Source organism: Onychomys torridus, chromosome 9 (genome assembly GCF_903995425.1).
Source record: "Onychomys torridus chromosome 9, mOncTor1.1, whole genome shotgun sequence".
Classification (NCBI taxonomy): Eukaryota; Metazoa; Chordata; class Mammalia; order Rodentia; family Cricetidae; genus Onychomys; species Onychomys torridus.
This window is the reverse complement of record NC_050451.1, coordinates 45,832,187-45,859,544: the sequence shown is the minus strand read 5'-3', so window position 1 is coordinate 45,859,544 and position 27,358 is coordinate 45,832,187. Positions and strand designations below refer to the sequence as shown.

The 27,358-nt window shown below is 43.8% G+C and overlaps 2 protein-coding genes across 3 annotated transcripts in view; one reads left to right on the top strand and one right to left on the bottom strand.

Moving 5' to 3' along the window:
* Nucleotides 1-16,627: 16,627 nt before the first annotated feature.
* Nucleotides 16,628-16,961, bottom strand: LOC118591551 (60S ribosomal protein L36a-like). Its single transcript, XM_036199967.1, has one exon. The coding sequence runs from the start codon at nucleotides 16,946-16,948 to the stop codon at nucleotides 16,628-16,630; it is 321 nt and encodes a 106-aa protein (XP_036055860.1). The 5' UTR covers nucleotides 16,949-16,961.
* Nucleotides 16,962-18,937: 1,976 nt separating this feature from the next.
* The window catches only part of Cryl1 (crystallin lambda 1), a 116,499-nt gene continuing 108,078 nt past the window's right edge, over nucleotides 18,938-27,358 (top strand). The window contains exons 1-2 of one of the 2 annotated variants that reach the window (XM_036199357.1): nucleotides 18,938-19,055; nucleotides 21,168-21,201. Coding sequence is in view for 1 of the 2 variants with exons in the window: in XM_036199356.1 (XP_036055249.1) it covers nucleotides 19,015-19,055 (41 nt within the window). In the remaining variant the exon portion in view is untranslated. The remainder of the gene's footprint in view (nucleotides 19,056-21,167; nucleotides 21,202-27,358) is intronic. The other variant, XM_036199356.1, reaches the window with a different exon arrangement.

Below are 27,358 nucleotides of genomic sequence, written 5' to 3'. Positions count from 1 at the left end.
ACTCCCTCAGGGAATGCTAAATAGCCCCACCCTGTGCCAATACAATTCATGTGAAATTTCCACAACCCATAATTTATCATTATATGGATGATATTAGCTGATCCAAAATTAGCTACCTTAAAAGTATGTTTGAAGAAGTATAGAAAGTTTTGCCTCACTGAGGGCTACAAATTGCTTCTGAAAAGATACAAAGAGGAAATTCTATTAATTACTTAGGATATAAGATCAATATCCAAAAAATTAGATCCAAAAAGGTACGAATCAGGAGAGATTGATTGTAGACTCCCAATGACTTTCAAAAATTGTCAGGAAGCATTTCCATCTTACAGACCATCATTGGAATACTTAAAGATGGACTAGTAAATCTGGACAATACCCTGAAAGGGGACAAGGACTTAAACAGTCCAAGAGAATTACCAACTGAGGCTGAGAAGGAATTGGCTCTACTAGAAAAGAAAATACAAGAAGCACATTTGGATCGTTGAATCCAGAACCTAACTGCATTCTGGTCATATTCCCCTCCAGACACTCCCACACAGAGATTTGGATGCAGAGGGAAGATATTATATGGAATAGATATTTCTACCATGTAAACCAAGTAAGAAATTAAAAACCTATGTGGAAAATCTCTGATTTGATTCTAAAAGGAATTGACAGGAATGGGCCCAGCAGAAATTGTAATACCCTAAACTAATGAGGAGATTTCCTCTTATGGGAAGATAATGAATATCGGCAAAGAGCCTGCAGTAACTTTTTGGGAGAGATTAACAATTGTTATCCCAAAAGCAAGAGAATAGAATTCATAAAAAGAACTGAATGGGTCCTTTTTCATATTGTATGATAAAAACCAATCTCTGGAGTCCCCACATTCTATATGGATGCAAATAAATCAGGAAAGACAGGATATAAATCAGGAGACTTAAGTAAAGTGGTTCAAAGCCCCTACAATTCTATACAAAGGGCAGAACTGTATGCCATTCTTATGATACTAATGGACTTCATGGAACCCTTCAATATTGTCACTGACTCTCAATATGCAGAGAAAGTTGTTTTACATATCGAAACTGCTGAATTTATTCCTGATAATACATAATTAACTACACTATTTATACAATTACAGGAAATCATCAGAAATAGGGAGCATCCTATATATAACACGTCAGATCCCATACAGGTCTGTCAGGTCCTCTAGCACAAGGTAATGATGAGATTGATCAGCTATTAATAGGTAATGTGCTAGAAGTCTCAGAATTTCATAAGAAACACCATGTAAATAGTAAGGGTTTGAAGAAGGATTCCATCACTTGGCAACAAGCCAAGGAAATTGTAAACAACAGCAACAACAATAACAAAATCCTACTTTTTTTTTTCTATAACCAAACTCCATTGCCTGCAGGAAGTAATCCTTAAGGTATACAAAGAAATGAAATTTGGCAGATGGATGTGTTTCATTTTGCAGAATCTGAAAGGTTAAAATATGTACACAGTATTATTGACACCTACTCAGGATTTCAATGGGCAATTCCTATGAGTTCTGAAAAGGCTGATTCTGTAATTGCACACCTATTAGAAGTTATGGCCATCATGGAAATACCTGTACAAACTAAGACTGACAATGCTCCAGCATATGTCTCAAGTAAAAGGAGACAGTTTTTTTGCTTATTATAATATAAAGCATGTTACCCCACAAGCCACAGATCATACAAAGATCTAATCAAACTTTAAAGGATATACTGAGTAAACAGAAAGAGGTAGCAATGACCCCTATAAATAGATTACATAGTGCTTTATTAACCTTGAATTTTCTCAATGCTGATGAGAAAGGAACAACAGCCATAGAGAGACACTGGACAACGGAAAAAACTCCTGAGCTTAACCAATAGGTTTACTTCAAAGATGTGTTGACCACGGAATGGAAACCAGGATACATCCTACATTGGGGAAGGAGTTTTGCTTTTGTTTCTACAGGAGAAAAAAGATCTATGGATATCAACAAAATTAATAAAAATTAAATTTGGAGAGGAGAAACCTTGATGAAGAGAAGTAGTAGCTCATCCACCAATGTGACAACTCTACAAGTTGTTAGAAAGACTCAACAAACAAGGGTAAGGGCGAGTTCTGTTGTTTGTTTGTTTGTTTTGTCTTTACAGGATAATAGGAATAACCATCTTCAAGAAATCATAAGGCTTTGGACATCCAGATGTCTATAGCAGAATGGAAGAACCTATTGGTTCCACTATACTTTACAGGGTAATAGCTCACTGCCTAACATCAGTATCTCTTTAACTCTAGAATAGTTGTGGCCTCAATTCATTTATAAATCAAGCTGGCTTTGAAGTTGGAATGTGGCTCTCTCCTTCTCTAAACCCAAGCGTATTGCTAAAAGAAAAATTAGGGGATTCTGTCTCATATCAGAAGAGCCAAGTGGTGTGAAACAGAAGAAAACCATTAATCTAGGGGCCATTGTTGTCAAGATTTTATTTCTTTCTTTCCGTGTTTGTTCTTGCTTTTGGATAATCCTTTCTCTAGCCAAAATAAATCTAAACTTTCCATTTTGATATTAATAATGTTTAGGTTTTCCACAGTAAAAAATAAGTCTTTCTAATATCAATCTCTGAAGTCTCCAGAAGGAAGCAGGGCCCCACAATGACAACTCTACCCAGTCTAGAATGATGCCATGGTACTCATGAACATTACTCAGTGATCAACTTTGAATTGAAAACTCTCCAATCCAAGATGAGATGGTTCATCATACTACACTTCTAGCCAGAATCTCACTCAACCTTACCCATTACTCTAAGACTAGCTGCAGAGTCTACAACTAGTCCTATTGAGATCTAACTATCTGTACTTTCTTACAGGACCCCACAGAGATACCATTGCCCCCTAAACATCAGGAAACAATTATAAGAAAACAAGGCCTCCTTTCCCAAAGGTTTAATTTTCTCTGGGTTATGGATAATAGTTATAGGGCTGTGGTGGAACAATAAAAATTAGAGTCAGTATTCTCCTTAAGAAAAGAAAAAGGGGCTGGGTGGTGGTGGTGTATGCCTGTAATCCCAGGACTCGGGAGGCAGAGGCAAGCGGATCTCTGTGAGTTCGAGGCCAGCCTGGTCTACAGAGCTAGTCCAGGAAAGGCTCCAAAGCTACAGAGAAACCCTGTCTCAAAAAACCAAAAAAAAAAAAAGAAAGAAAAGAAAAAGGGGAATGGATAGGTATAAGATATTGAGGTAGATTATTGTATATACTTGTAAACTAATTTAGTAAAATATCAGCCTTAGAAAATTTGCACTGTTATGGATTCTTGTATATTAGTACAAATGTAAACTATTTTTATAATCCTATTTAAGATAATTTGTATATTGATACAAATACAAAACTGCATTTGTTATATTATACATATATTTCTACTCCTATTTGAAATACCTTGTATATTGATACAAATGTAAAATTATATTTGTCATACTGTATGTATGTTCTACCTCCATTTAAGATATTGTGTATCTTGATACATATTTAGGATTGTTGTCATATTGCATGTTGCACTATACATTTCTACCTCTGTTTAAGACATTTTGTGTATTATCACAAATTTGAGGTCATTGGCCTTTTTTGTTTGTTTGTTTGTTTGAGATAGGATTTCTCTGTTTAGCTTTGGCACCTTTCCTGGAACTCACTCTGTAGCCCAGGCTTGCCTCAAACTCAGAGATTCACCTGCCTCTGCCTCCTGAATGCTGGGATTAAAGGCGTGCACCATCACTACCTGGCAAGGTCATTGTCCTTTTATTGTACATTTGTTTACAGACTGTTTACCTTGTTTATATGAATCCGTAGTCCTTAGGTTATTTAGGTAGATAAGACTTACAGATTTATAGTCACTTATGCTTGCCATTTCTATAGTTACATTAGTTAGGTTGTCCAGATTTATAAATACATAGGTCAGATGGATAGATAATCTCCAAACACTTCATAGACTTAGAGAATATTACATTTAAATAATTTAGAATTCTGTTGACATGAGACACAATTGCTCCTGGCAGCACTGATCTGATCCCAAGAAAATGCTGGGTTTCTAGACATTCCATTTTGAAGTTTGTCTTCTTCCTGGTGTATAATGGCCTGCTGGGCAAAGAACTGCCCTTACCTCGACTGCTGACAGTACAAATGCTGTCCTTTCTGGACAAGCGAGACACAAGGAAAAGTGACTACTGAACTCTGCCAAGACAGGGTAAGATGGTCTTTCAAAATTCCCGCTTCTGAAAATGGTCAGTCAGATAGTCTAGGCCTGCAGTCAAATTGGATGCCCCAATGGTGCTGAGAAACTTTAGGTGACTATCCAGGTTGCCAGCTGTCTCTGATTATTCTCAAAAGATTTTGGAAAACTGCTTGCGTGCATATCCCATTTTCTCAGAAATTGTTATATTCCTTCTCAGGTCTTTGATGGGGTTGAAGACTAATAGTTACAGTTACAATCTTCTTGTATCTTAGCTAGAACATAGTAAGTACTAGATTCAGATTCTTCAGGATAGGACAACTTTTGGAATAATCTCTATAACATGCCATTTACTTATGTTCTGGACAGCTTTGGATTTTAGTATGTGTCTCCAATTTGACATTATTCTTGTTGGTTGTAGATCATTTTTGTTTAGGCCATTACCCTTTATTTCTCCTGGACAATACTTGATAATCATTTCTATTGTATTTAGTATGTGTTAGGTTAGAACTTTCTTATTTAGACAAAAGGGGGAGATGCTGTTCTAGTTATGACCTTGAAGTACCACCCCTAGTGAGGCAGCAGGTAACTGCTGCACTTGCCTGTGACCTTGAAATACATGCCCCTGGGTAGTGGACACTTGGGACCCTTCAGACCTGGGATGTACTTACACAGCATTCTCTTTACTCCCTCATGGTTTGGATGCTGGGAGTGACCAGGCAGATCTTGGAAGAATATCAGTGTGGGACATAGCTCAGCTTTCTGGACCCATGATAAATACCTATGTTGTAGTGAATTACCCCCTAATAAATTCCTTGCTCATTAAATAGACTCCATGGATTTCTCGCCTTACACACTAGGGCTCTTTCATGGGCTCTACACACTGCTGGCTTGTTGCAGCCCAGGCTTCCATGCTGTCTGAAGCCCATGAAAGGATGGTCTGTGTATCTTATGGGCAAAGTAAATTTCTACCCTTGGGCGTTCCCTTTTTCTGTTTCAAATGTGCTTGCTTATAAAAAGCCTTATTCTCTAGTATAACATGTCCTTTTTTCCCCCCTGCTTGCCTGCGTCAGTAATGGAACTGATTTCATGATAAAAGAGTAAATTCTGCTTTCACTTTGAAGTAGGATCAGTAAAGGATAGAATGTGGTTTGGAAAGAAACAGATATGTCCTTTCCGACCCAAAGTAAACTCCCCCCTGTTCAGCCTCCAAAATCACCAACAAATGAGAACACTAGAATCTCCAAAGGAATATCATACAAAGATATTGATGATAAACAGTGAAACTGGACTGGGAATATAGCTCAGTGACTGAGCACTTGTCTACCATGCACAAAACCCTGCGTCCCAGCTTTTATTTTGTTCCACAAAACAAAAATGAAACCAACCAGACAGACCCACAGAAAAATTACATGTATGCTACTTCTGGCATTAGTGATCTGTTATTGAAGGCCTAAGAGAAATTGTCACTCTTCATACATCCATTTGTTTATGGGGAATCCACACATGTGTCAGTCAGTGACAATCCTGGCAGATGGAAGAGCGTGTAGAAACTGTGCTGCCCAACCCAGAGCCACTAGCCACTGGTGGCTACTTCAAATTAAATTTAATGTGGTTCAAAGTAAATCGCTTTAAATGTTTGATGGAACATGGTCCAAGAATGGAGTCACATGAGGAGAATTTTGAGTGCTTGTGAGAAAATTCCAAGAAAACAAACAAGAGTCTTGTGATCTTAGTTTTTTCAAAAACAGGCAATTGTTCTCCGACTGTGTTTTTGTGCCCCTCACAGGTATAGAGGATAGGAGTGAGTTTCCTTCAGATTAGTCATTACAGCTGGCTATTGTTATTTGTTTATGTGTGTCTATGGAAAAACATGTTTCTGCCATGTGCAGCTTGTCTGTCACATGAGACTTGTCCTTGTGACAGTACACTTTGCTCAGGTGACTCCTCTTAATCCTCTGCGTATAAACTGTCTGATGCTCTGAATAAAGTTGACTATTCATAAGACTTTAGTCTGCCCCATTTATTGGTTCCAGTCTTCCAGGACCCACCGCCAACTAGAATGGTAAACAAATATTCAGTTCTGTCTTTTCCCTGTTTCTCCAAGATGTGAGGCTATGAGTCCAGGTGCACAGCCCCACCACTGTGGAGCCTCCTGTCACCATGCCTTCCCCTCTGCTGTGGGGTGTTCTGTATGTTAAGTGTGTTGCTCTGATTGGTTAATAAATAAAACACTGATTGGCCAGTAGCCAGGCAGGAAGTATTGGCAGGGACAAGGAGAGGAGAATTTGGGGAAGTGGAAGGTTGAGGCAGAGAGATGCTGCCAGCCACCATGATGAGAAGCAACATGTTAAGATATCGGTAAGCCACAAGCCACGTGGCAACTTATAGATTAATAGAAATGGGTTGATTTACGATATAAGAACAGTTAGCAAGAAGCTTGCCATAGCCATACAGTTTATAAATAATATAAGTCTCTGTGTGTTTACTTGGTTGGGCCTGAGTAGCTGTGGGACTGGTGGGTGAGAGATTTGTCCTGACTGTGGGCCAGGAAGGACCACAAAAACTCTAGCTACACTCCTCTTTCATAGACTGTTGCTCCTCAAACTGTAAGCTGAAATAAACTCTTCTTACCTGTCTTATTAGTGTTTCTATTGTTGTGAAGAGACACCATGACCACAGCAACTCTTATAAAGGAAGGCATTTAATTGGGGCTGGTTTACAGTTCAGAGGTTTAATCTATTGTCATTATGGCGGGAAGCATAGCAGCATGCAGGCAGACAGAGTGCTGGAGAAGGAGGTGAGAGGTCTACATTGGGATCGGCAGTAGCAGGAAGAGACAGTGAGTCACTGAGCCTGGCTTGAGCTTCTGAAACCTCAAAGTCCACCCCCAGTGACACATTTTCTCCAAGATGGCCAAACCTACTCCAACAAGGTCACACCTCCGAATAGTGCCACTCTCTGTGAGCCTATGGGGGCCATTTTCATCCAAACTACCACATAGCCTTTCCTTCTGTAAAAAAAAAAAAAAAAATTCAGTCTCTCAGTCACACTAGCCTCATTCAACTGCTCAAGAGCACATGGGGCTACCGGCCACTGTATCAGTAAGGACAAAACAGAACACTCCCATTGTTGTACCCGTGTTGTAAAACCCCTAGAGACCACCAAGGAGCCGGTTTCCGATGCAAGCACAAAAGGGTCTTTCTATTGTCAGGTTCGAACCTGTGCCAGCACTCAGCAGATGGAGGGAAATGCGGCAGCAGCAGTGGGCCCAGGGGTAGGAGAGTTTTTAAAGGGAAAATCCACAAGTCAGGAATTACATGCCTTGGCATCTTGGGATTGGGTAGAAGGGATATGGGGCAAGGTGAGTTTTTGAAATCATTGGTTTAGACTTTCGTCACAAAACCACACTTGGAACTATTGGTTTAGAATTTTGGCGGGGAACCACAACCTGCTGAGCAGGATTATCTGGATATCTTCAAGGGCCATAAACCGCAGACAATGTCTGCAGGAGCATCTGGGTCTTGTTAAACTTTCCTGCCTTGTATCTGTTCAAGTTGTCATGGCACATTCCTGAGCTCCTTCCTGGAACTGAGTACAGCAGGTGGTCTAAGATGGTGGCCCTTCCCTAAGACGGAGTCTGTAAAGTCAAGTCTAGGCCTTCATATTGCCTTCACACTATCACACGGAAAGTTGTGCTGGATAGTGCTACAAGGATGGGAAGAATGTTAAAATCACCCCATGTACAAACCGTTTTTCCCTCTCACAGTCCTCAGGGTTATGTGTGCTAGGCAAGGGCTCTGTCGTGTTTGTTGCAAGCACACTATCTGGCTATACAAGTAGGTTGCTTGTTTGAGCTAGCTGAGAGTCACTCTGTTATGTCCCCCACTCCACACCAAGTGTTGCAACGTTGGACCCAATAAGAACCTTCTCTTGATGGTCTGTTCTGGCTGCCTTTGTTCTCTCACTATTTGGGTGGGACAAAGTGGGAACACAAAGAAAGCAGGGGACAGTGACAGAAGTAGGAGCTGCAGCACAGACAGAAGGAAAAACAGCAAACTGTGGTTGCAGCAACAGCAATGCAAGGCCCTGGAAAGTTCTAGAGAGGGGCTGGGGCAGGGAGAATGAAGATGAGTGGAAGTTAAGAGGTGAAGAAGCATGGGAGGCTATAAAAACCCAGAGAAGAGAAATTGCAGGCCTGGCCATTGAAAATAGTCCAAAGGGCTGTGACATTAAAGGTCAAAGGTCTTGGATAGTCCAGGCTCGTGTAACACTAGCCATGTCAAGGCTGGGGAATCCTGACTCCCTAAGTCTGCAGGACAGCTGTAAGCTAGAGGTGCTACTTACTGCTGCTCACAGCTGTGGAAGGCACCTGCAGTGTGCCGCCTCTGCTCACAGCTGTAGAAACCACCTACTGTGTGCCACTGCTGCTGGATCTGCTCACTGCTGCTGGGTACCACTTGCTGTCTGTCTCCCCCCTGCTCACAGCTGCTGGAAATAAAGGCCATAAAAGCTGCCCAAGCACCAACACTGCAAGAGCATTTCCTCTATTACCCATGAGTACTGTCTGGATCACCAGAGTAAAAGAATCCCAAGGCCTACTATATCCAGTAGTGTCTTCGGTCTGTGTCATTCTACAGTAGAAAGTGGAAGGGTAGATGGAGGTGGGCGAGAGGGCTGAGCTCATGCTCTTATCAGGACCCTACTCCTGAAATGTTGGCATCTCTCCAGTCCCGTTGTTGCTGTTTGTCGTGGCATGGGTGTGTGGGTTCATGTGGATCCGTGGAAAGAAGACTCAGAGGCATCTTAAGAATGAAATTAGCCTTTTGTGGCTGTAGGGGAGTCCAGCCTCAAAGGACTGAAGCATGTTCCCTTTGCCTAGGGCAGTTTTATTTTCTCTCTATTTACAGTTTAGCCAGTTAATTTCTGGACCTTCAAAGCAACCCAAAAGGAGCTACCAAAGATACAACGCCAAGGGCAAATTCCTTGATTTCTCAGGTACCATGGTTTCCCAGGTTTCCTGAACCAACTTTTACATAGGCCTTTAATCCTTGGGAGACTCTGAGACAAGATTCACATAGGATGATAAGAGAAACGAAGGATGGATTAGGGCTGGGTGCTACTCTCTGGAGCCAGGCCAGGAGTAGCTCAGCAGGAATGCAGCCACAGGGAAGGCTCTGCTCTTGTGGCCTGGCAACCATTTAAAGGTCCCACCCATGTCACTGGTGCACTGGGAAGTACTTTCTACAATGCATTAAAATCCTGGAGGACGTGTACAGAGCATAGCTGTATTCTTCGTCTCCTTAGGTGACTCTTTTGCTTCAAAAACCTTTGTTTCTCTGTACTTGGTTTGTTCTGTTTTTGAGACAAGGCCTTGCTCTGTAGCTGAGGCTGACCTGGAACTCACTATGTAGACCAGAGGGTCCTTGAACTCAGAGATCCTCCTGCTTTAGCCTTCTGAGTGCTTGGAATAAAATTGTGCACCACCACATCTGGCTGGGCTCTATTTTTTATAGAGAAGGTAATGGAGCACATGGAACAGAAAAAGCCAACAGGGCCTGACTAGGGGAAGAACCAGCTGGGATGGAGAATGAGGCACAGAGGACACCAGTGGGGGAGGGGACAAGTGAACACAAAGTTTAGTGACACTCGTGTATGAAGATGCCATGATGAAATCCATTATTTGGTATGTTGACCTAAAATTTCGATAGTAAAGAATCCTTGTCCTGTTTTCAAATTCAAGGTAGATATATGTATGTATGTGGGGGGGGGGGGAGGGTTGTAGAACTGTGAGGAAAAAACCAAAGAAATCTTTGTCGCTACAAGTCCATCTTTACCCACTAACAGCTCTGAAGGGGCACCTAAGTCTGTCCTCTGAAATCCCAGGAAAGGAAGGCAAAGGAGGCTGTGGGCAGCTCCATAGTAGACCGATTGCTTAGAATTCTCTAAGCCTAGCTTCTATTTCTAGCACAAATAACAACCCTCAAAAGTCACCCTGGGCCATGATGTAATCATTCCATTTCCTCGACCAAGACTGTGCTTATTGAACTAGCTTCTCACCTTTGGATAGATTCACATTCAGGATGTCCATCACCTGCTGACAATTCACCTGCCACTCAGAGTATTCACAGACATTTAAAATATAGGTGATGTCATCTCGTAGCAAATTCAGTGGTTACTTGGAAAGAAGTCACTGTAATTATACATGGTTATTAGAAACAGGACTTTCTGGTGAAAAGTCATCATCTGTCTGAATATAGTTACGTTCAAGCTTATCAAGTTCCCTAAAGAATATTATGATTATCACAGCTCTTGTTATGCACTGGGACAGAACTACCTAAGGTGGTCCTATTTATATCATAGGCACCATAGATCTGATACTTGTAATAATAGTAATAGTAAAAACAAAAAAACTATCTTCCAGAAGATGGCAGTAAAGTATCTTGGTTTGGTTTTGTTTAAAAACAAAACAAAACTTTGATGTTGGGAGATGGCTCAGTATGAGAAGTGCTTGCCACATAAGCTGAGGACTCGGGTTTGGGTCCCCAGGAACCATATAAACAGCCAGTTCAGGGGTGTGTGTATGTGAGCCTGGTGCCTGGGAGGTGAAGACAGGCAAATCCTTGGAGCACTGGGAAAAAATAAGATGGAGAGCAACTGGGGAAAACACCTCTGATCGCCACACTCAGGCACACAGATGTGCATTCAAGTGCACACCCACATACATATATAAATATGTACGCACAAAAATTGTGACAACTTTGTGCTGATCAGGATTTATATCTTTTTTAAACCAAACGTTATTGCAAAAAAAAAAAATGAATCAAGATTAACCAGACTCAAAGTCTATCTCTTTCAATGAGCCTCAAGACAGCTAGAACAGCTATTCTGAATGTGCAGGGTTTCACACTGGAGTTTACACACGTGGGTCCAGTATAACTAACTAGTAGAAGGGAGAATAAGAAAGGGTAAATAGGCTGGGTGGTGGTGGTGTACGCCTTTAATCCCAGCACTGGGGAGGCAGAGCCAGGCAGATCTCTGTGAGTTCGAGGCCAACCTGGTCTACAGAGCTAGATCTAGGCATCAAAAGTACACAGAGAAACCCTGCCTAGAAAACAAACAAACAAACAAATAAACAAACAAAAAAGGGCAAATATTTAAGGTTGCTCACCTCTAGCAGGCAAGAGGGCAGCAGTGCATGCCCATATGCTCATGTATTAGAGCCACCGCTAAGTTTGCTCAAACTAGCTGGCATAGATACCCTAAAGTAAACTGACTTCCTCTTCCAAAAGCCATCAACTGCCACCAGCTTCTCAGAAATATGGTCCATGATGTTCCATTTTTTCTTACAAGATTTCAGAGACTTGAACTTAATATACAATATCATATTGAATGTGGACATGTTTTCTCAAAGAAAGATCCCCATTGTACTCTTTTTAAACTCTGAGGATTATGTGTAATGACAATCATCAAAGCATTAACAAATAAAGACTTTTCTCACATATTAAAAAAAAGGGTAAATATTAGGTGATGAGGAAGAACAGAATGCAGGGGAAGGACACAGAGGCATGATAGATGATATATAAAGCTGGCTGTCTTTTCTAGTTGTTTTAAAACTTTGCATGGATTTAGAAGTGGTGATAGATCAGTGTGCAAATACCCCAATCCACAGCTGCACAAAGCTCTTAAATAAAATGGTGTAGTATTTACATAGAACCTGTGTACATTCTCCAGATGACTTACAGTGCCCACAACAATGCCAACAGTATGGGAGTAGTTGTTACATGGAATGTTGAGGGAATAATTAGAAAAGTCTGTATATGTTCCTTACAAATGTAGTACCTTTTTCAAAAATGTATTTGTCCTGTGGTTGGCTGAATCTGAAAGCGTGAAGTGGAATTTGAGCTTGACGACCACTCAGAGAACTGTGATTTGGGACATGGATTGATGGGTTAATATTTGACTTAAAAAAAAAATGTAAAAATCAGAAAGACCAAAGAGAAAATAAAGGGGGTGGGTGGGTGGTTAAATCCTTGCTCAGCAAAGGCAGGAAATGTTGCTAGGTGGCGATCAGCAAAACTTTGAGTTTTTTAAGTGAACACAGATGAGGAAACACATGGGAGACTCCTGGGATCATGTGACTCCAGACAAAGAGGACGGATTCATCTGGGTGGGCAAGACTTCCACAGGAGAGTGGGGCAAAGCAGGCCACCAGGAAATCTGAGGAAGGGAAGGCAGATACCCAGAGGGTCCCTCTAGAGGTCCAGTTCATCCAAGCAGCCAAGAGACACTGCCTGTCTTATCTGCCAGATCCAGACCTCACTAAGCATCCTTAAGAGAAGCAGTGAGCAGTGAGAATCTTATGCCCTCTGTCCTGAACCCCTTCCTGTCATCCAACTGGACTCAGGAAGAACAAAGCAGCAGGAGTGGGGACAGAGGTGACTGAGAAACAGTCTGATCTTACCTGACAATCTTTCTTTCCCTCCTTGAAACTTCAGCCAGTGGGGACTGGAAATTTAATTCTCCAACTGAGGAGAATTTACAACAGAGTTCCCTTTAGGCTTTATTTTATGTATGTGAGTGTTGTATCAGCATGCCAGGAGAGGACATCCGATCTCATTACAGATGGTTGTGAGCCACCATGTGGTTGCTGGGAATTGAACTCAAGGCCTCTGGATGAGTAGCCTGTGCTCTTAACCTCTGAGCCATCTCTCCAGCCCCTAGGCTTCTTTTCTATTCCCCAGTGTGGCAGGCCGATCAGGAGCCCACTCAGTCTTTCCTTAATTAAAGCCAAGGGAATCAATTCCTCCATTCACTTTTGAAAATGGGGAGACAAATATTAGAACTGGATCTTGATTGCCTGTCTTTCAAAGCATGATGAATGTGTTTTGCAGAGTTCTTCAGATCATACCCAGCAGTTAATGTTGACAAATGAGATCTATAGTCATCCCCCCACCTGCCCCCACCCCTACCCCCAGTTTCCAAGGCAGGATATCTCTGTGTGTATCCCTGGCTGTCCTGGGACTAGCTCTGTAGACCAGGCTGGCCCAGAACTTGGTGATTTGCCTGCCTCTGCCTCCTGAGTGCTGGGATTAGAGTGTGCCACCACCACCCAGCTATAGTTTAACTATCTTAAGTAATTTTTTTAATGTTATAAAACCGACATTTACAAGACTTGAAAAAAAACTTTTGAGATTTATTTATTTTTATGTTATGTTTAATGGGTGTTTTGTCCACATGTGTTTCTGTGTACCACGGATGTGCTCTGTGTCCATGGAGGACGGGGGAGGGCACTGGATCCCTTAGAACTGGAGTTACATATAGCTTGAACTGTTATGTGGGTGCTGGGAATCAAACTTGGGTCCTCAGAGAAAGCAGTCAGTACTCTTAACTGCTGAGCCATCCCTTGAAAAAAAATTACCATATATCCCCACAGCTAACTTTTACCTGATTTTTTTCTACTAATTTTAATAATACTATGATACACTAAAATGTTATAATATTTTGCTAATGTATTCTATTTTTTTAAGGGTCCCTGTCTCTTCCAACAGAAGCATAGTCTCCTCCCTCCCTTCCTTCTTTCCTGCTTTCCATTCTGCCCTTTCCAGGGTCCCACTCTATAGCCCAGGCTGGTCTAGAACTGAAGTGCTGGGAACAGTTTTATTTTTCCTATTTAAAATGCATGCGTGCGTGCGTGCGTGCGTGTGTGTGTGTGTGTGTGTGTGTGCGTGCGCGTGCGTGCATGCGTGTCTGTTTGTCTGTCTGAGACAGGGTCTCTCTACATAGTCCTGAACTTACTCTGTAGACCAGGCTGGCATCAAACTCACAGAGATCCGCCTGCCTCTGCCTCCTGAGTGCTGGGATTAAAGGTGTGCACCACCACTGCCAGGCCCTATATAAAGCTTTAAAATAAACTTTGAGCCTGAGTCCCAATATGTTGCTCGGGCTGGTCTGGAACTCCTGGGATCAAGTGACTCTCTTGCCTCAGTGTCCTGACCAGCTGCCATGACAGTCATGTACCAATGTTCCTGGCTTGCCTATTTTGAATTTTATTTCACCTCAACTTGTTTGGAAAGTAATGTTCTTTGTCTGCTCTGAGGCTCACTGCTTTGACTTGTTATTCTATAAGTATGAGTACAGCAGTCGCTTAAAGCCTGGCAGATTCCATTGGCATGGATGTCTTCCCCTGAACAGTGTCACTGTCAAACTGAAAAAGGAAACAAAGCAGGAGAATGTTTTGTCCCTTCCCTGAGGTTTTGGAAATAAAGTGAGAGAAAGCTTGCAGGAGCATCATTAAAGATTAAACCTATTATGTGCTTAGTAAGGGAAAAAAAATGAGATGTTTATAATTTAGTTGAAGACTAAACATTAAGCATTTGTTAACAAACTGGTTTGCATAGTTAAAAAAAAAAAACTGAGTGAATGAATAACCAAAACTTGAGGGAGGGCTGCAGTGTGCAGTGCTGGTGACCAGCATCCCAGGAGCTCGGAGAAAAGAGCAGACAGACAGACATCATGGATGCAGTTGTCAGAGCTGCAAAGGGGAAGTAGAGCGGGCTCCTTAGAAAGAGAGGAAGTTTCAGATAATTTCTGGTGAAAACAGTCTTGGATTTGGAGAGGCTGTAGATCAGTAGAGCTATTTCAACACCCCAAACCTCAGGCTGAAGATACAGCGCAGTGATCGAATGCTTGCCTATGCACTAGGCCCAAGGAGGAATCTGTGCGTCCTCTCTGGCCAAAGTGAACAGAAAACAAATGAACAAAAACCCTAAAAAACACCCTACCAGACATTTTTCAACACTTCAAATCTCACCTTCCCAAAGAGGCCTTTGCTAACCACTGATTCCAAATCCATATGTACTGTGCTTATCTGCCTCCATTTAGTTTCTGTATCTTTACTTAGAGGAAACTTCATGAAACTAAAGGTCTTTATGGGTCTTGGTTATCATTGTTCTCAATGCCTAGAATTGAGCTATCCGATACTGGATACACTCGGCCATTGACTGAAAGTAGACTTAACTGAAAAGAAATGAATTTCCTTGGCTACTTCAGTCATAGTTAAAGTAGCAGTCAATACATGTGGCTGGCGGCTACCTTATTGAAAAAAAGCACTCGTCAACTTTCAGTCACTTGGACAAAATGTCCGAGATGATCAAATTAAAGAAGGGATAGCTTTATTCTGTCTCATGATCTCTCGGAGGATCACTTGGGCCTGGGGCAGTAAAGTACATTATGGAGGCAGCAAGGAGCAAGGAAATCTGTTTACCTCATGGTGGCCAGGAAGCCAAAGAAAAGAGCACAAGGGCTGGGTCCCAATATGCCACTCAAGGTTGTTATTGTTTATTGTTCAATGGGCTAACTTCCTCTAAGTCCCACCTCCTAAGGATTCTGTCACCTCTCAAAAGTGCCACGGGTTGCGGACCAAGCCTTCAACACCTGGGCATGTAAGGAGCTCTGAGGACCCAAACTCAAGGGCAGAGAGAGTTACTTGGTGTCAGAGGTCAGTTTAGCTTGTGTGAATACACCGATTTAACAGTTAATTCCTTAGTATCATGAAATTAAGAATACATAAGAGGAAGCCGGGTGGTGGTGGGTGCATGCCTTTAATCCCAGTACTCAGGAGGCAGAGGCAGGCAGATCTCTGTGAGTTCAAGGCCAGCCTGGTCTACAGAGTGAGACCCAAGACAGCCAGGGCTGCACAGAGAAACCCTGTCTTGAAAAACAAACATACAAACAAAAATCTTCAGGTTAAAAAAAAAATTTAAATCAAAGTATTTAGTTTTTAGATGCCCTTGGGAACTCAAACCAATGACTGGTAATCTTGTATTCATGGAGCCAGCACCCTTTTTTCCAGAGTCCTCTCTCTCCCACCTTTGCCATATAGGCATCAAAGCTCGATTGCAACACACACACACACACACACACACACACTTCGGGGAATTTCTCAAGAGCACTCATCCATCAATTTGTGCATATGACAACCTCACTGGGACTTAGGCCATACAAGGGATGGGAGAAGGAGAATGGCTACCAGGCCCAAAGGAAACAGCCAGGAGGTTTGAGAGAGGTCTCCTGAGTTAGAGAAGTGGAGACATCAAGATTCAGCCTGGCCGGCCCAGCAGTGGTAGCACATACCTTTCACGTGGTGTTGGGGATCAGGGATCAAACCAGGCAAACTCTACCAACTGAGCTACACTGAAAGCCACCCAGACTGCATTTTGTTCAGTGTCTGAGACCACTGTATTCTCTACTTGGGGAGGTCTTCCTGTTGTGTTTTTAAGTACTTAGATGCTGAATTCCATCCTTGTTCCTCTAACCTCACCAGAAGCAGATATTCTCCGAAAATCGACCCATCTTTTTTTTTTTTTTAAGAGGTGAGTACAAGCTCATGATTTTATTGTCTTCAAGATCAGCTTAGAACTGGATCACTTGGCCCTTTCTCTTCTTATCGCCTCCCAGTTCAAAGCGCTTGCATCTCTTAATAGCCAGCATCCTCTTAGATCTGCAGTTGGGCTCGACACACTCAAGTCTCAGCACAATCTTCTTTGTAGTTTTAGCCTTTTTGTGGAAAATCGGCTTAGTCTGCCCTCCATAGCCGCTCTGTCTCCTGTCATAGTGCCGCTTTCCCTGGGCAGACAAAGAATCCTTGCCCTTCTTGTACTGGGTCACTTTGTGGGGTTGGTGCTTGCCACATTTCTTGCAAAACGTCCGGCGGGTCTTAGGAACGTTCACCATGTTGGCGGGAGTGATATCGGCACAGAAAGAAAGAGCTCAACCCGTCCTTAAAACCATCTTCAATTGGCAAATATTCATTTAGAAACCACGCTGAAAATAAGATATTTTCTCTGTATCCCTGTCTCTATATTTTTGTAAAACAGATTCTAGAATTGGAATTAAGCCGAAAGGATTATAAAAGTTGGGGGTGGGTGGGTGGGTAGCTCTGTGGCACAGCATCGCCTAACAGGCACAAGGCCCCAGGTTTGGGCTTCAGCATGGGAAAAACAAAACAAAATAGCACTTACATTTTAAATTCTGTAATGTATTAATAACTGTGAGGGCCTAAGATTTTCATCAGCTGCTAGCCGACAAATGAACTTGGTATTGTTTTGTTGACAAAAGACCTACAGGTTAAGAGGTGTAGTCTCTTAGACTGAGAGTAAAAATAAGTCAGTGTTAGGCTATTTGCAAGGGGTTCATTTTAATTTTTTTTAAAGTTTCGATTGATTAAGTAGAGAGAGGTTCTTGACTAGTTGTCTAGGTTGGCCTTGAACTTCTGAGATCAATCAGTCCTCCTGCCTCAGCATACCGTATATGTGAGATTAGCAGCGATCGACACCAGGCACTGCTTTTTAGAGGCTTTTTGAAGCTCTGTACCCCACAGCCATGCACAAGAAGGGCATGCTCTTTGTAGTAGGGAAAGGCCTGGGACTTTTGTTTGCCCAAACATTAAACCTTGTAGTGGGCACCCTCCCCGGTAGTGGGCAGTGCAGGGTCCTCACTTTGGTGCCCAGACCCATGTAATCTTTAGTGTCTGTTTCAGGAACTGTTGACATCAGAGGATGGAGTCTTTGAAGTCTGAGCTGTGGCAGATGCTCTCCCAGTGACTTCCTGTGACCTTGAGATGACCCACAAGAGATAGCTACTGACAACCACGTTTATTAAGCCAACAGAAAGTATATTAGTCCTTTATTAATGGCCAGACCCACAGTAGGCTCATGCCTCCAAAATGTTTCTTGGGGTACAATGTTTTTAAAGACAAAAACCATAATTGCATTAGTGAGGAATTTGGGGTGGCCTAATAACATCTGTTTTCTTGGAAAACTCAGCAGTATTTTTCAGACACTCCATGACAATTCTTTTTTTATTTACACTTCCTCTAATTTTAGTCTTAGCTTGCACAAACATGAATTATTTTGGTTTATATGTCTGGACCATGGTCAGGATCACAGAGGAAAAAAAGCATTGCTAAGGCAGATACGGCTTTTGGGGGTTGAAGGCTGAGCAGTGCTAGGCGGACACAAAATGAAGTTAGGACAAGATGGCATTACCTTAGTCATTTTGACCTCTTCTCCAGAAAGGAAGAGGCAGTTGAAAGCTGCCTTAGGTCTTGAAAAGGAGCAGGGGCGGTGTATGCCCCGCTTGGCTTTTTTTTTTTTTTTTTTTAACACTCATGGTACTGCACGCCTCTGGAAGGAGGAAGTAAAGCACACAGTGGCTGTGGCACCTTACAAGGAATTCAAACGCGTCCTTCCGTTTCGTAGAGTGACATATCCGGAGTTTTCCTTTGTAGCTGTCCCTAAGTACCCGGGGCCTCAGTTCACACCAAGGAAGCCAGGCGGCAGGTATCTCACCAGACCTGCATCTCCGGTGCAGAGTCCAACGTAAACAGTGAAACAAACGGCCGGGTATGTCCTAAATGTCTGTAAAGGAACATTTTTCATGAAAGTGTCTCTAGGGTAAAGCTTTGTGCCAACCTGGCAGCATCCGCTCCTAGGGACACCGGTTTAATGATTTCCTGTCGGAAACTGAAAAGTAAAAATTGCTCAGCTCAGAAGTGTCTGGTTTTCTCGGTTTCATCCACGTTCCCTGTGCTGGAGCGCCTAGCCCCGTAGGCTCCGCCCTCCTGCGCCTCGGCCCCGCCCAGGAGCGTGGCAGCCAATGGGCGCGGCTGCACGAGGCCCGGGCACGCCCACCCTGGCGCCCAGCCCCACCCTGGCGCCCAGCCCCATACCCGTTCACAGCGGCTTTGCTCTGCCTGCTCCCTCCGCTAGCGCAGCTGTGCTGCCAGGCCCGGATCTGCCATGGCGTCCCCCGCAGCGGGAGGGGTGGTGATCGTAGGCAGGTAAAGGTCTCAGTGGCGCGGCGCTGCAGTGGCTGGCGCCCCGGCAGCGTTCGGAACGCGGGGCCTTGCTCCGGAGGCCGTGGGTGCCTCGGGTGGGCATCCGGCTGTACCTCGCTCCTCCAAGCGCTTTCGCACTTGCACTCCGGAGCTGGCCTGGCAGGAGACACGGTGGCGGCTGAGGCTTGGCGGAGCCCTGAGGAGAGCTAATGTGTTCCTTAAGTCGGTGTGGGGTCACCTGGAGCTTTCTACCCTTGTCAGTGCAGGCGGGCTGGACAGCTCAGTGGTGCAGGGCTCCTCAGAGGTGTCTGGCATCGAGTACTAGCGATGATCCTGCGAAGACTGTGTTCTAATGTTTTGAGCCGGGAGTCTCATGTAGCTCAGGCTGGCCTCAAAGTCTCTAAGTAGCTGAGGCTGTTCTTGAACTCCTGATCCTACTGTCTCTACCTCCCAATTACAGGGACTGCTGGTGTGTGCTACCACACCTAGCTTGAAAACAGTGCCCTTATGTTTTTTGTTTGTTTGCTTTTGTTTTTGTTTTTGTTTTTTTAAGAACACAGACAAGTGATTTACCCAAGATGATAGTAATTGATAGAGATTGGTGTGGGTCGTTAAGAAGGTTCATGTGCACCACGGGGCTAGGCTGGTAAGTCTCTGGAGGCAGAGCCCTTGTCAGTCAAAACATCTGGCTTTCCTCACTCTTGTGTATGTGTCCCAAGGAGGGAGGTTGAGTCACTTTACAACCCAAGTTCTTCATTCACACTGATTTCTGTTCTCACGCCTCCCTTTTTCCTTCATTGCTCTTTATGTGTACTTTTCTTTGGCTAGCTGTCTATCATTCTATCCACATGTAGCAGCACATAGTAACTCGTATTGGTTGATGGTTATCTGAGAAGTGGCCCCATGTCCCGTTTATGCTTTTGACCACCTGTTGCCCCACCTGCAGACCAGTCCCAAGTTCAGGGGTTTTCCTTTAGAACCCTTTGGAGGAAGGTGTCAGGATTCCTCCAGCCATTTTCTCTCTTACAGAACTGTGGAATTAACTGCACCTTTGTCCTTTCCGGTGGGTGCCTGTGGTTGAATGGTCAAGGAATATCAAAAAGTGCACTTTGCCCTTGTGGTGAATTGTGCTGCCTCGCCTTCTGTGATGGGCCAGGGTCAAGGGCTGGGTTTTTTTGGATCTCATGTTGGGAGTGAAGTAGTGCTGTGCCTGAGCCTAACAGGTGTGTCAGGTGGAGGAACTACTCAGCAGTCAGTTATCTGAGCTCTTGGACAGGCAACCTCGAAGAGGCTTTGGGGCATCTTATGCACCACGGGCTGGCCTGGGGCCATTGCATGTTACTTTGTCTTCTAATGAGAAAGTTCTGTCTGTCTTTTGTTTACAACACCCTTAGGGACACAAAGTTGGCCTCCCCTCACCCTTCCCCACCCTCCTTTCTCATCTGTCTATCCAGCTATCAGTCAATCATCCACCCGTCTATATGGTATCTGTCACTAATCTTCTACCGTGTGTCTCATCTCTAGTAACTTTATTTCTGTCTTCTCTATCACTCTCCATCTTCATCTTTCAGGGCCCCATAGGTGATGCAAGGGACCATCCATTTAACAGGTGGTGCCCAGAATGTAAATCAATTCCTTCAACCTGGATGAAGAGCTTGGCAAGGCCGCACACCTGCACACCTGTAATCCTAAGGAGGCGGAGACGTGAGGCTCTCAAGTTCCAGGCCAACCTGGGCAAGAGTCTCAAACAAAAGCAACAGCAAAATAGACCTGGCTGGGGTTCACTTTTGTTTTTTAAAGCAGTTACACGAGTTTAAAAATAATTATTCTTTTTATTAGTGTGTGTGTGTGTGTGTGTGTGTGTGTGTGTGTGTGAGAGAGAGAGAGAGAGAGAGAGAGAGAGAGAGAGAGAGAGAGAGAGACAGTCAGTATGAGTAGAGGTCAGGAGACAACTTTGTAGAGTTGGTTTGCTCCATGCCCCCAGGTGGGGTTTGGGGATCAAACTCTTATGAGGTTGCCAGATTTGAATGGCAAGTGTCTTACACCCTGGCCCTCTCTTTGGCCTGCACTCCCTCCTTCCTCACCCCTCTCTTCTTTCCTTTCATTTCCTTGCAGTGCTGGGGATTGGACTGGACTCTGCAAATGCTGGGTAAGTTCCTTGCTGAACTATACCCTAGGTCATTTTCACTCCATCTGATAGAGAACCTTACTATGCAGCCTAGGCGGGCCTTGATCTCATATTCTCCTGCCTCAGCCTTTCAAGTGTCAGAACCACAAAGGAGAGAGGGAATGAGAGGAAGAGAGAGAGGGAAGGAGGGAAGAGAGAGAGAGAGAGAGAGAGAGAGACAGAGAGAGACAGAGAGAGACAGAGAGAGACAGAGAGAGAGAGAGAGAGAGAGAGGAGGTAGGGGACAGAGAGGTATTATGTAGGCCAGGCTGGACTCAGACCCCCTGTGTAGCCCATAGCCTTCTTATTGGTGGGATTACAGGCCACACCTCTCTAGAAATCTGGCCTTGATTTAATTATTTTCTATTGCTATTTCTACCAGGCCTACCCTTACTTAGGACCATTTAACCCTATGAGCTTCTGGGGCAGGCTGTTTCAAAACAGTAGGGAAGAGTAGATTTGGGAGCATTAAGGATGGAGAAAAATCAAAACCAAAACCAAAACATGGTGTGAGGCTGTGCTATGAGACACAGAAATATGATGTGGGAATTCAGCTGATTATGATAGCATTTACCTGGAAGAGTCAAGGGCTTCTCCAGAGGAAGGCAAGACTCAAGGAAGTATTGGTGCACTGGCTTTTGAATATATCACATATATTTGAATATAGCACAATTTCATGTGTATTATTACAGCTTTCCCATTTGATTCTTCTAACAGTGTGATTGATCATTCTCTGGGCACAGTTTTTCTCTATGCAATTAAGGTATTTGGACAACCATGACACAGGGGAGACTTCCTTTTCCCAGGATTTTTTTTTCCCACCTTTTTAGCATTAGAATCAGATGTCTGCCTTCTGTAATTATCTTCTTTAGCAAGCATCCAAGGCCAGGGCCATCTCCGGACAAAAGCATTTTATCTGAGATACCTGTCATAACAGACAGAATAAGCATTCCAGACAGCCTTCTGAATTAAGGTAAATATTAAATCCATACAGAGACACCACCTAGGCCAGGCAGATGTTAGGTAGATAGCATTGTTTCTTGTGCAAAGTAAGGTTAGATCTCCATTCTTCCACAGCTCAAGTGGCACCTCTAGACTTCCCCTCTAACAGTGCTCAGAAAAAGGGCCTTTTCATAACTGATACATCAAGCTGTGTGACGCAGGCTTTCTAGCTACCAAGCAGACTTGCCCCGCCTAAGCAGATAGTGGCGAAGCCAGAGAATTGCGGATTGTATGTGTGTTTAAACTGGACTGGGGAGAGAGGAGGGGAAGAAACAAAGATGGAAGGAACTGAGAACAATGAGTGGTCAGAGAGGAGCTAAGTATGAGAACAGAACTGAAGTTGTGCAGAGAGATTTTGACTTAGAAGAATAAAGTGAATGGACTGAAGAGCTCGGTGTACATAGATTCATTCGAGTATCCCTCAAATTGATCCACCGCTGGCAGCGTCTCTTCTGGAACCCTGGGAGAAGACTATAGAAGGGCTGGACCCCAGTAGTCTTCGATAAGGCTGTGGGAGCAAAAGAGGCAAAATGAAGAAACGACCCCTTTAGTGACTGGAATAGAGATGAGTATGGATGGGCACTTGAGTTGTGTTCCCGGGCTTTCACTCTGTTGGAGTGCTGTGCTCATTCACTGTTCTGTGTTGGTAAACCTACTCTCGACATGAGCTCGTTTGAGATAGAAACCTGTCTGGGGTGGTTGTGGGCATGTGTGCTGGCAGTTGCTAAGGGGTGGGCACTGTGCATGTCCTGCTGGAGCTGCCTTTCCCTCACCCTCTTTTCATCAGACATAGTATTTAGCACTCCGCTCAGGGATAGTCTTCTCTCAGATAGACCTGGTCTCTGGAAACTTCCCCTAGGAGCTGATACTGTGTTGCCCACACTTGCACTTTAATCCATATCTGGTCCTGCGCACAGATGTTTGAATGTTTCCAATAGCCATCACCCAGGTCCTACACTATGAAGGCCCTGGAGAACATTGTTTGATATTTGTCTTAGTTAGGGTTACTACTGCTGTGATGAAACACCATGGCCAAGGCAACTTGGGGAGGAAAGGGTTTATTTCAGTTTACACTTGCAGGTGACAGTCTACCACTGAGGGAAGTCTAGGCAGGAACTCAAGCAGGGCAGGAACCTGGAGGCAGGAGCTGATGCAGAGGCCATGGAGGGGTGCTGCTTACTGGCTTGCTCCTCATGGCCTGCTCAGCCTGTTTTCTTATACAACCCAGGACCAGCAGCCCAGGGATGGCACCACCATCCTGGCAATTGAGACAATGCCTTACAGCTGGGTCTCATGGAGGCATTTCCTCAGCTGAGGCTTCTTCCTCTCTGATGACTCTGGCCAGTACAATATTAGACAAGAAATTTATACTCTAGATTCTTTTTCATTAGTAAGTGTCCAGAATTTTACTTTGGGGCAATTGTAATTTTAATAGAATATTTTTATGAATTATTTGATAATTTCATACAGTGTATTTCGGTAATACTCACCTTCTACACCTACCTCTCCACACCCTCCCAATGTTATGGTTTTTTTTTGTTGTTGTTTAAAAAAATTCCAATTTGTGGTGCCCATATACTTATAGGTATGGAACCATTCATGAGTGGTTGGTTAACTTACCAAGGGCCACACCCCTAAATAAAACTGACCTTCCCTCCCCCAGAAGCCATCAACTGTCAATAGATTCTCAGTTAGGGGTCAGGGCTCTTAAGCCTCATTTTTTTTTTTAACATAAGAAACTTTCTGAGAGAGAAATTTTCTTCCAAGTGCTGCCCTAAGGACTTCCTGAAAAAAAAAAAAAAAACAACCTATTAATTTTTTCCCTCTACACAGAGAACCAACCAGAGATATAGTGGTTGCCTCTGAGTCAACAACAGCACTGGTGTGCCCTTCCTAGGAAACATTTAATACTAACCAACTTTATATAGCTCACTTAAATCAAGAGATTAGAGGCAGCTTTACTTCAACTTGTTCTCATAAAGAGGTAGCTGTAGACAGCTAACTTTAAGAGTAGCTAGTGTCAGGCTTGGTGGTGCCTGTAATCCTAGCACCCAAGAGACTGAGTTCAAGGGATTGCTGTAAGTTTGAGACCATCCATGGCTACATAACAAGTCTGAACATATGTAGAAGGGTGTGATCTCTCCAGAAAATGTCACATAAAAATATATTTTACATGTGGGAGTAAGGCTGTATGTATATGATTAGACCTTAGGTATGACTCATTGCTGTTTTAACATTCTTACTTAAGAAGCCTCTGTGTAACAGGAATACTGTCTTTAGCCAAGCAGGCTTTACAGCAAATGTTAATTGTTATGGAATTCCTTACTCATAACTGGTAAGAGATTAAGCTAGATTCTAGATAAGAAGCCCATTCCTATCCCATATCCCCTGAATTTCCCCCATCTTTATACCTCACCTAATATAGTGTAAGTGCCCTGTAATTGTTTAGGGAGTAATGACCAGGAAAAGTCAGCATGTTCAGAACAGATGCAAGTTCTCCCAGTGTCTGACCTGTGGATATGGAAAGTTATCTTGGACCTTGTGTCCAGCCTGGTAGCCACTGTGACATGTGGAAACTGAGTACCTAAACTGTGTTCAGTTCTGCTCATTGACTCAACTTTAACATTTACTTGACTGTAATTTAAATTCTAGTAGCTATGCATGGCTAAAGTCTACCATATTGATCAGTGTACATCTAGAGCATCTCACACATTAATTATAGAAGATTTTGATATTGCAGAACATGGAGTCAAATCTCCCACAGTTGAGACACTGCCAAATATATTAGCATGCCCACCTATCCCTTCTGCTCCTGAGAAACTGGTAGTTAATATCCAGAGACCCTTTTTTGCCTAGCCCCTCCCCAGGCAGGCTCTTCTTGACACTGGACTCCCTAGACTGCTCTTACCTTGATTCACATTCCTATTTATCTAGCTAAATGACTGAGTTTCAGTCCATTCTAAACCTGATCGATGAACACAGATGGGTGCTATCTTCTCCTTGGTTTCTCTGCCCCCCCCAACCCTTCCCACCTTCTCATTTGGTTGTCATCTTTCTACCTACCTACTATCTACCCACCTACCCATCCACCCACCCACCCATCTATCTATCCATCATCTATATATCTGTTATCTAGCTACCTACCTACTATCTTTCTATCTATCTACCTACCTACCTACCTACCTACCTACCTACCTACCATCACACTTGCTCATGATGCAGGGCATGTGTGGAGGTCAAAGGATAATCTCAACAGTTCTCTTGCCACTTTGTGGGATCTAGGATTGAACTCAGTAGGTAGTCATGTATGCAACCCCTTGAACTTCCTTGAATCACCTGGCCAGCACTGGATTTCCCCACTGGAGTTGGAACATCCTCCTGGTTATATAACCAGTTCCAGGCCAGCCAGAACTACATGGTGAGACCCTATCTCCAAGAAAGAAAAAGGTGGACTGTTGGACTGTCCCAAAGCCCAACCCTTTGACTTCTCTATCAACCTTCACTTCCTTGGAGATCTCAATCTTGCAAATGCCCACATTGATGTCTCAGGCCAGGCCTTGACTCTGAACCAGTTCTTATCCAGTTATGTGCTAGACCCATACCTCTTTAAGGTCGGCTTCCCACTTAAAAATATTCTGTACCAAACTCCTGATTTTCTCTCCCAGTGTCTTCATCAATAGAGTCTCACTCTTTCTGTTCTTGGAACATAATTTAGCATCATCCTTGATTCTCCCCCCCCCCACCCACATCATATAGACCACCAGCAATTATTTTTGAAGAAGCTATGCATCTAAAACCCAGCTGACTACTTATCATCCTTTGCTTCTGTCCTGGTCTATTCTCCCACCACATCTTGAAACCGCCTCTGGACATCTGAACTCCTTACTCCCGTGTTTGCTCAAGTACAGACTTTTCTTGACTTGTGATGAGGTTGTGTTGGTAAATACATCTTAAGGTGAGCATACCAGAAGTGGGACATGCCTAAATCCAGTTTACACATCCCAGTTTAGTGCCACAGCAACTGGAGTCTGTAGTTTACTTAGTGATCTCAGGACTGACTGGAAGCTACATTTGCTGCTGATGCCCAGTATCTTGAGGTGTGGTGTGTGTCTCTGTGTGTGTGTGCACCTATGTGTGTGTGTCTGTGTTGCAGGGTCTTGCTGTATAGCCCAGAATAGCTTTAAACTCAAAGTTCACTTGACTCGGCCTCCTGAGTACTGGTGTGCACAACCGTGCCCAGCTCCAGAGAGCTCCTTTTAAACTTTTAAAACCAATCAGCTTTAAAAATCACATCTGTAATCTAAAACTTTTCATTGGCTACCCCTCACACCCAGCTTAAAAACATAAACCCTGCCATGGCCTCTGAGGCTCTATGTATGCAATGAGATCACCCCTCTGACCTCCCTTTTCTGACCTCATCCTCTGCCACCCTTTCCTGCCACCTCTGTTTAGTGGTGCTGCCCTGTTCACCTGGACCTGCAAACACACTCCAGTTCTTCCAGGAAGGGATCTTCCAGGCACCTCCCCTCACCTCCTGCAGTGCCCTGGTAAGCTAGTCCCTGGTGGTGCTCTCAGATTTCTTCTGCCTCCCAGTCCCCACTTCCTACTCCACGCCCTTCTTCCTGCTACTTCCTCTTTCCTGGCACTTCCGTTAGTGGGCTGTCTGATCTGATCTGGAGCTGGAGTGGTGCCTGGCATATAGCTGGCGCTCTGCACATCTCCAGCCTTTGCGCTTGTGTTCACCCCATAGGAAGCACCACTGACCTTTATCTAGAGTTTGTCAGTAGCATATGTCAGCTTTTTTTTGTTGTTGTTGTCAACAGCTAACACTTATCAGGCTCTACAGTGTGCCAAGATTACAAAGGTTCCCAGAGCGTGCAGTTCATCCTGTCAAGAGCAAACAATGTGCTGCTGCTGATCATCACTGCTTTTCCCACTTCCCTGCACAAAACTGAGTTTCTATCGGCATGCTGAGATACACCAGGAGGAACTGGTTTACCATCCAGTGACCCTTCCAGGACTTGGGATTAAGATGGAAGCAAGGTCTTACTTGTACCATTTACTCCCAGGCACTCTCAGCCGCTCCATGTCTGCCTGAACACAGGACATGGTCCAGCAACGGTGTTGGCTTGGAAAA

Excerpts from the sequence above, each read along its gene's own strand:
- LOC118591551 (XM_036199967.1), bottom strand. The coding sequence starts at position 16,948 with ATGGTGAACGTTCCTAAGACCCGCCGGACGTTTTGCAAGAAATGTGGC.